This window comes from Phalaenopsis equestris, unplaced genomic scaffold, assembly GCF_001263595.1.
Source record: "Phalaenopsis equestris unplaced genomic scaffold, ASM126359v1 Scaffold001346, whole genome shotgun sequence".
Classification (NCBI taxonomy): domain Eukaryota; kingdom Viridiplantae; phylum Streptophyta; class Magnoliopsida; order Asparagales; family Orchidaceae; genus Phalaenopsis; species Phalaenopsis equestris.
The window spans coordinates 14370-24355 of NW_018165785.1; the positions used below are offsets into that span (position 1 = coordinate 14370).

The 9986-nt window shown below is 35.1% G+C and overlaps 1 protein-coding gene across 1 annotated transcript; it reads left to right on the forward strand.

Moving 5' to 3' along the window:
• Nucleotides 1-12: 12 nt before the first annotated feature.
• On the forward strand, nt 13-9041 carry LOC110034114 (the record flags this gene model as incomplete). Its single annotated transcript, XM_020738388.1, has 3 exons — nt 13-576; nt 8767-8885; nt 9029-9041. Coding segments are annotated over 3 exons (696 nt in total), but the record flags the coding sequence as incomplete, so codon positions are not given.
• Nucleotides 9042-9986: the final 945 nt, after the last annotated feature.

A 9986-nucleotide genomic window follows, 5' to 3' on the forward strand; every position in this document is an offset into this window, starting at 1 on the left:
GCTTGTGGGCAGGCGCCGGAGAGCCAGGCCAGTGAGAGCGACAACAGTGAATTCAGCCAATGGGCTCAGGGCGCTTTTCATACGGTGAATAGAAGACACGATCTTTATTTGGGGGATGAGGATGGGCGGCGATCCAGCAGAGAGCAGCATTCTCCTGATCTTGGGGATATTGAAAGGGAAAGGGTAAGGCAAATTGCGCGTGGATGGATGAATGAGAGTGGAATTGCTGATGACTCCTCACGCGTATCGACCAGGAATGAGACTCCGAGGGCAGAGTGGCTCGGCGAAACTGAACGGGAGAGAGTCAGACTGGTGAGAGAGTGGGTGCAGATGAACAGTCAGCAAAGGGAGTCACAAGATAGCGGGAGGGAGGGGCGTGAGAGTGAGAGGGAGGAGTCAGCAACCGATCACGAAGATGGTCAGCCAGAGCATGTCCGACGGGATTTGCTTAGGATTCGAGGAAGGCAGGCAAGGCTAGATCTACTCACGAGGATTGTTCGAGAAAGACAGAGGGAACTACAGGGTTTGTCAGAGCAAAGGGCAGTGTCAAACTTTGCTCACCGCAGCCACATTCAGGTCAGTTTGGTTTTGGACTTGATTCTCTTAGCATCTTTTTAACAAATATGTATTGCTGTTACATTCATGAATGCAAAGCTTTGAACGTTGCAAATATCTCTTTTTTGTCTCGATTTATATGCATGTTTTGGTTATTTAATATCACCTAAACTGTACCGCTAGCAATTGATGCAATTGCGTCAATGAAGTCAAGACTATGCTTTTAGTAGTTATGTTTGTTGCTTTTTCTTTTGTTCTGTCAGTGTTCAGGCAGCCAACCTTTCAGTGCCTTTTTTTTCTTCCATACGAGGCATTACAGACAAGATCTGATAGATTTTGAGGTGTTTCTTAATCTATGTTTTAGTTTAATCTATGTTGTAGGTGCTGTCATGGATAAATCACATGTAGGTCAGATTTTCATCAGTTGCAGTGATTTTAAATGTTTGGTTAGTCATTTTTTAGTATGTTTCTAAGTTACATATATATGATGTGACCAAACCACCCCTGTCCTAGTTCATCACTCTGATTTCCAGACATGTGAATGCATTTGGCTGCTGGAAAACTGCAGTGATTGGTCTGATAATACTAACTAACGTCCATAGGGGGACCCATTTTTCTCTGGCCCTTTCACGTGCCTTTTCAACAGGTTTTTATGTTGGGGGCGGGGGACCTTGACATACTTAGCACACAATTTTTATATATTTATATCTCATGCCTGAACTTTCATATTTACTCATACAACACTTTGATACTTTTGAATCCAAAAGTGTCCAAGAGACACATCTAAAGAATAGAGTGCGAAAGAGAGGAAGAAAGTAGCGAGCTTGATAATTAACAGTAAAATTACGCATCTTTTATTCACAAAATAAACTCCTATTTATAGGAATGAGGGTTATAAGATTGCATTTTGTATCCCTAGTAACGTGGGTACAACAAGGGGTATTTTGGTCAATACATAATTTATAGGGCCGGTAGGTAGATATGGCGTTCGACAGGGTAGACCTCGCGCTGAGCGACCTCACACCAGTAGGCCGAGGGAACGATCGACTGGGTCATTGCTTGGGCAGCTATGGCCGAAGGTTGGGTCGGGAAGTCTTGGTTGACTACTCAAGGTTTGGGCGGTTTTCATCGTTCGCCCTACTTGGTTGGGAACGCCTGCAGATTCGTCCCCTCGAAGCTTTGTGCTCATAAATTTTAGAAGGGTGGCTGAATTCTATCAGTCTTGGGACTATTTTTCTCACAGGCCGCGGGAACTGGGCCAATAAAGGGCTCTTGCCGGTGGGTACCAAACCACCAAGTCATCTTCTCAGTCGACCGTCATATATCTCTAAAATTTGTGCTGACACATTTTTGATATACACACTTTAAACCCATGCATGAAAAACTATATTTCACTTTTAAGAAGTGGTAATAATGCTTTTTTTGTGCGGTATCAAATTTTTGATTGCTATGCATGAAAATGTGGAAGTTTGGGTGTGAGATATGTAAATACATAAGAATATGGGTTATGCATGTAATGCCCCCCCTTTTTTTTTTGGTGAAACCTTATCAGGGTTCTCATCCACGATTAGAAAAGTAAAAACATCATTGTTGTTTTTGCTAATACAACTGACGAGTTGGCAACAGCAAAGAGAAGTAAAGAATAAGTATATGCAGATGGTACAGTCTTAATTGGAGGCAACCATGATCACGGTTAATGGAGGGATATATATTGTGAAGCTTGAACAGGATATACCAAACATGAATGTGGTTTGGCAGAAATGTGAAATTTGTGGAGTAAGAGCAGAATGCAAATTAGGATATCAAATTTCATTAGAAACAGATTTGTTGCAGTTTGACTGTTCCTTGAGCTTGCTTGTAAGTTTTCCTTTGGGAATTTTACGAGCAACTTCCACAAATGGTGTAAGCCAAAGATTTTACAAGCGCAGTCCCTTACTTTGAGGAACATTGGTTTTTTTCTTGGACTCAAAGTCAACATTGCACAAGCTCAACATTTTTTTCTTGGGCTGGACCTTTTTCTAGGCCTAAATAAAACCTTCACACAACTCAAAAATTCATCAAAAAGTTGGAAAACTCTTAGCGATGTATAAAAAAAAAAAAAAAAAAAAAAAAAAAAAAAAAAAACTAAATAATATCATGAGGGCATGAATACACAATTAAGTTGATGAGCTAGCCATATATTTTATGCAAGGGACAATTTAACTCAAGAAAGATGTGAAAATTAAAATAAGAAGCTCAGGATGAGACCATGCTTCAAGAATCTCAAACAAATTTCACAATAATAGCTTAAAGGAAACTTTTTAAATTGAGATCTCAAGTGTCTTGTGAAATACCATGAACATAAAAACCTCAGGGAGTAAGAAGAGGCTTAGAATTTGTTTCTAGAGCTTGACAGAATGCTAAAACTTGCAAAGAGCTAAGTTTCTTCACAATGCTAAAACCTTGTTGGAGCTCGTTTGAACCCAAAGTTTGGGTGAAGTTGCGCTGATTTTGAAAGTAACCATGCTTGCATTCCAATCGATCAAAATTCTCATCAAATAAACATTTAAAAAGTCATCTCCTAGAAGATTCTTAGCTATGCAGACAATGTACTAAGTGAGATTAGGGTTTTAAAAATCAAATTAGATTTAATTAGTTGAATTGTTGAACTGTCTGATTGCTGAATTAGTACATGTTTTAGAGAACCAAATCATTCTTTTAAATTGTTCAAAATAAAAAAAAATCACATATCTTATGCCATATAATTTTGATTAATCTATACATTGATGCCCTTAGATTAACAATCCCTTGAGAGCAAGAGAATATGTGATGGCCAAAAAATTGTCGCAAAGCAAGCGACCACTTCACGCAAGTATACGTGTCAAGTAGAAAACAATTTGCTAAAGTACCGAGTATCATTCTCACAGGGAAATGAGTTGAGAATAGTTCTTAATAGGTGAATCTACAGTTTACTAGCTATCTCATCTAGTTCAAAGTGATCAGAAAAATAGAAGAAGAAAATCCTGAGTCTAGCAAAGTTGACAAAAAACAAAAGCCATAGGAAGCATGAGTTGAAATTCTTAGGTTTCCTCAAGACTGTTAATGATTGTGCCTCTGCGATTTAGGTGTAGTGTTTGACTATGTTTTTCTAACAGTTTCCCTTATATGATTGTTGTGAATCAGGGACGATGTCTATTCTTAAGCCTATGCCTCGGTCTGAAGAAGAATTGAAAATCCATAAAGTTAAGTTGGACTTAACCTTATGGTGTTCTCTGTGTTTCCTTGGATCCCTTTTCTTGGGTGAAAAACCCAAATTAAAATATATCTATTTTAATAGGATTTTGTGGTTAATCCAATCGTTCCACTACAAAACAGACAGAAGTCACAGATTACGATAGGTCTTAACATCCTAACTGGCTAGATTAGGAATAAACGAAGGCTGGAGGGTTATCCCACACATTGACATCAAAAACTCAAAAAACGTATTATGAGAAACATGCGGAGAAAAACATAATTAGAAAACTATCCATGAATCACAGAGGCATGAAAAAGAAAGTTAGCTACTCATATCAAGAGATAAAATCACATGAAAACTCTTGAAAAACAAGCATGCAAACAACATGTTTATAAAACAAAAATAATTACTCACTGGTTTTTGAATCTTCCCTACGGCAAAGTAAGCAAACAACTCTCTCATACAATCTCTCCGAAAAACAAATAAAATAATAGAAAACCAAAAGAAAAAGCTCCATTTGTTCTCCCGAGAAGAAGAACAACATGGACCTCTCAAGCCTCTCTAAACCTTAGCCAATGAAGTATGGCAGCGTGACCATGTCCGAAGGGTGGTGTGGCCACGTTTGAGGACAATCTGCGAACAAATTGAACTAGCGTGACCACTCTTGCTCTCCAACGTAACCACACTATACACCTGGCGTGGCCACGCCAAAACCAACCGTGGTTATGCTAGGTTGAAAAATTCCCATATGATCATTTTTGCTCCAATTTGTGTGCTAATCATCTTGAAATTTGTAAAAATACATAAAAAACCTTAAAATAGCGTACTATCATAAAACAAAAGAAATAATTTGCATGAATTAGAGCATAAAATTATGAAAAATTGACGCATGTCAATACGCTCATTATAATATTTATTATAAATATGTTGATATTAAAATTTTGTTTTAATTAAACTTGTAGTCTATCACTCTGTTGGTTGTTTTATTATAAATTAAAATAAAGTAATAGTCTTGCAAAAGTAGTTTACTCCTTCATAAATTTATTTGACTAATTTTATGATAAAATTTTTTTGTTTTGAGAAATATATATATTTTTTTAAATCACAAAAAAATAATATTAATAGAATATTATATCATTAAGTTGCTATAAATAAATTTTAATATATATCACGTTATCATGATTTAGTCCCTAGTTAAATTTTAGTTGAAGCTTTAAACTTTGAACTTTTCCATCTTTTGATTCAATGTTTAATTTAATTTTGAAAAGCATGAGTGAGATATTATCTAAAATACGACTTATGGTAACAATATGAGAAGTGTTTAGGTGTCCTACCATTCTATAAAGTTAATTTTTCTCAGTTAGTTTAACACCAAATTGGATTTTGAAGGGACCCTCACTTACAAGTTTGAACTAGACAATTGATTTTTTGTAAATCAACCAAATGTAAGTAGGTAAAGGACCAAAACCCAAACAAAGTTATTGGGACAATATGACATGTGTTTAGTCCATCAATTGTACTCAAAAACCTTTTTCACCAACTAGCTTTACACCAAAGTAGGTAGCGAAAGGGACCAAGAACTTAGTTTGAATTAGGTTGTTGATATTTTGTAAAATTAGTCAATTGAATGTGGTTGATGGACTCTTAGCTAAGTTATGGTTCTCATGCCTAATGGGAAATTTGTTTGCTTTCACTTGATATGATCTTTAGTTTCTTGCCTTATTGCAGAGCAGCCCTTTTTACTAACACAAAATACTATTTTTTTCATGTCTAAAATGTTAGATTCTGATATTTCTTCGAGCTATGCTATAACCTTATTGGCTCAAAATAAATTAGAAAGGTTGGGGAAGAATTGTTGCTAGATAAGATCTTAACTAGCTCAATAATGTAAATTACACGAGTAACATCTTGATCTAAAGGCCATAAGAAGTCAGACTCCTCTGTCATTTTTGAAGTCCTCTTTTTATTGACAGGATCTAGGTCCTTAAGTGCTATAGAGGCATAGGCGATAAACACTACTAGATCAATCCGACAGACACTGTTAGATCAATCTGATAAGTTTGGTGATAGTTTCAGACTCTTTTTTAGACTGGTGGATATTCCTCTTTTGAGTAGGCATGTGAGCCTACTTAGGCTTTGTGGGTAGATGCTTTGTACCTGGCTGGGCAAGTCTTCTTTGGATGTGGTTGGCATGTCCGCCTTGAACCTGGCATGAAAATTTCATCTCAAGCTTGATTGGCGAGTCTTCTTGAAACGCAGCTAGCTAGTTTGTCTCTTTGCTCCAATTTTGGGCGAGTTCACCCCTTGGGTATATATTTTGAACAACTCTCTCAAATCAAAACTAGAATCAAAAGCTATAATACTCTAGAAGTTCAAATGTTAAACATAAGAGAAATTCTAAGATTCAAGAATCTTAACGTATTATCTAAAATGTAAAATAATGCCTGAAGTAAGCTTTACAAAATGAGATTTAAGGTGGCTAGATGAGAAACTCTGGGTAAGGGATGCTTAGGGAGGAACACGAGGATTAAAGGTCTGTTTGAGGCAACTTTATCAGAATAAGTTAATATTAGAATAAACTGACTTGCTGTTTGGTGCAGCTTATTCAGAACAGCTTACTGGGAGCTGTTGTTGGATAAATGATCATTCTGCCCATGTTTGGTTAAACTGTTTGCAACATAACTGTTTATGGAAAATAATAGATAAAAAAATGTCTCAAAATATTACAGTTCAATTAAAATATATTGTTCACCACTTCGTGAGTATCAAATACAAATAAAATAAGAAGAAATATAATAAGATGCTCAACACAAATGAAGTATAAAATTATTAAAAAAAAATAAATTATTGAAAAAAACATAAGAACACAAAAGAATTATGTGGTTCGGTCAAAGACCTACATCCGCAGTAAGACATCGAACATGTTTTATTATGCATTTGTCTAAGGTTACATAGATTTGAATCTCAACGGAGAACACTACAACATTCTCTCAACTTCCTCTATACAATCAATTTTTCATATGTTTCCTCCCTTCACATATGTACCTCAACTAAACAAAAGTTGCATCACATAAACTGCAGCAAATTCCATCACAGAAGCTGCAGCTAAGGAGAAATTGCAGCTAATAACATTACCAATATAACCTGCAACAAATTCCATAAAAAAAACTGTAGCTAAACAGAAGCTGCAACTAAACGGAAATGACCCATCAAAAACTTCACCAAATCATGAAGCTTTGAAAACCATGAAATGCTATTATTGAACTTCTCAACTTGGCAACCTTATTAATAAAATGAAGCTTTGAAAACCATGAACCCAATGCAAACTTCTGCATCAAATACATAAAACCAGAAGCTGCTGATCAAGCTACTTCGACAATTACATGAACTATGAATTGCACCTAATTCAGATCAAACTGCAACAAATAGAGAGCAGCAAAGAGAGAAACGATGAACTGCAGCTAATGGAGAAAACACCCATTACAGGAAACCCAATTTTCAAGTGTAACATACAGAAAAAAAATGGATATCTATAACTAGCATTTTTCAATCCATGAAAATCTCCACCAATTAAAGTTTGCTAAAGAAGAGAAACACTTAAAACACTGTAAGGAGTCATCAAAACCGACCCTTAAAAGAAACATGACTTCTAAACCATCAAGGTTATCTTAATAACTACAAAAAGAGAAAAGCCACGAGATGCAGTGGACCCATGATACAAGATTCTTGCCTGTCAAAATTCCTCAAGACCATATGAATTCGTTGAATATAAAACAATTCCGTTTCAACATACATCTCCATGAACCTACCAATTTTGACAATTTAATCGCGTTTACATTTTAGTCTTTTTAATAAAAGTATAAACAGTTGCACACACAATTATAAATTTCATTTTTGATTTAGTCATCATCTTTTTGTCTTAAAAGCATGTTTGCATCACTTAAGCTTTCCTTAAGAGAATTTAGCTAACATATTTGAAGACACATGGATAGGTTTACTCACGAAAATATTTGTGCTCATCAAAAGAATAGGCATTGTTAACATGAAAGATGAGAATTCATGAGAAAGATTTATTTTTTAAAAAAGAAATTTTCATTATCTCAACTTGGAATTATTGTTTTTGCATTTTTTTTTCTTTGTTGGTGTAGAAACTCTATGTACTCGAGTTTTATGAGTCTACTAGGGGCATTTAGGTCAACCACGGTCAATCTCACCGCTTGGATTAAGTCCACTAGTCCCATATACTTAACTTGGTTATGTTGGGTTTCTAGGTAGGTTGAGATAGATTCCTAGGGTTAACCACGTCAATAAATTTTGGTCTAGTATATGGCTTTACAATTAGGCATGGTTTATTTCATGGACTGCAAAGCTAACCAAGGTTAAGTAAGTCCAATTCTAGTTTGGGGTGCGGATTAATTTAGGTTCAATCTAACATATGAGTTTTCAACATAATGTTTTTGAAGTTGACCAAGGCTTTACGAAGATTAGGGTAAAATCATCAAAATTTCTCATAGTGCTGTTGTAAGAGGCTTGAATGATTGAATTTCTTTGCAGTTTTTCCTATTTCAATTTTTGGATAAACTATCAATGTCATTAAGATGAACAATTACTTTCCATCTATTGAATAAGGACCCTGCTATTAGTTCTTAAAATGAAAAGCTACTTTCCATCAATGTCATTAAGGTGAACAACTACATTCCACCTATTGCATAGGAAATCTGCTATCAGTTCTGAAAATCATTTTATAATTATTCTTTTTATCATGAATTTAACTCATACTCATTTGTAATAGCACTCTTTCTTTTTATTCATATTGTTGTCATTTTATACGCACGTGGTCCTCTTAGATAGGGCCTTTACAATTCTTATATTATTTGCTAAGTAAATATTAGTTTCAATTATTCTGTTCATCTTAAAAATTATATTCTTGTTTTTTATTGTGGTCTTTCAACCTAAAAAATTATTGATTGCGGATACCTATAAAAATAAAATTTCAGTCATTTCTGAGAGGTAGATTCTTACAAAATGGAAGGCCCCAAGAGTATGAGAGACCACCCTCCGTGGCAGCAAGAGAACTAGGTCAGCTAAGACAACGGCATCCCGTTTCTGAATTAAGGTACATTTTCTTCCTTAAGCATTAGTCATTATAGTATAACCTAATTTTTTGTGTCGTTTGGTTTGAAAAATTGTTGGACCTTTGAATCCAAAAGTTACACTTCAACTTTACGCTCAAAGCATTTAATATTTTCTCGAGTGCAGCAACAAGGTGTAATGCATGAAACCTCACATTCCATATGCATTATGAACTATCGTGCCATATGGTTTCTTTTTTGAATTTTGTACAACCAGTGTCTATGCTTTCTTGACTTTTTTATTGGCCTCAAGTATGCCATGATTTATTTTTCCCCCTTTTTTTAATTCTTTTAATGCCATGTTTTCTAATTTTTTTAGTAAGTGTAAAGAGTTACCCTCAAAATTATATTTTTATTCAAAAAAATGAGATAGGGAGGTTTGCTAATTCCGATATGGGGCCAATGATGGAAACATAAACATGAGAAAATTATATAAGATTTTTATGGACTTAGTCTTAAGATATGGAGTGGGTTTGATCAAATTACAAAAAAAGAAAAAAAAAGAAAAAAAAATTCTGATGTTTCTGTTAACATATATTTATAAATATTAACCTTGGCTTGGATAAAAGATAAGGATGGTTGTGGGATTGGTGGCAGGAGCATCAGTGGGTTGTGGTGGAGGAATTAGTGTTTTATAAGTGAGAGGCTAATGAATGGCTGACTCTAGGAGTTTTAAAATAAAAAAAAAAAAATTCAAATTTTCGATGGTGGTTGGTTATGAGGTATCAGAAGTAAGAATACTTGGATTAGATTCAAACTATGACACAGTTTACTGAGATATCTGTTGAAGGATTCATTTGTAGTGGATTCATGTTAATTTAGGGAAATGTTGCACAATCTTGCCCTTGAGCTAGAGAAAAGGTACAGAACCCTGAAGGGCAATAGGGAGAGAGAGGGAGTGAACTCATCCTAAAAGGATGGATGGATCCTTGGTCAGTCTAGGGAGGGCAGAAAATAATGTCTAAGCAATTATTTTTCATTTTTCTTTAACTGACTTCTTTTACAAGGAAAAATATATAGAGACTGTAATAAGGAGGTTTTTCATCATATGTTAAAGGCCTCTTTCTATTTTCCAAAGAATACTA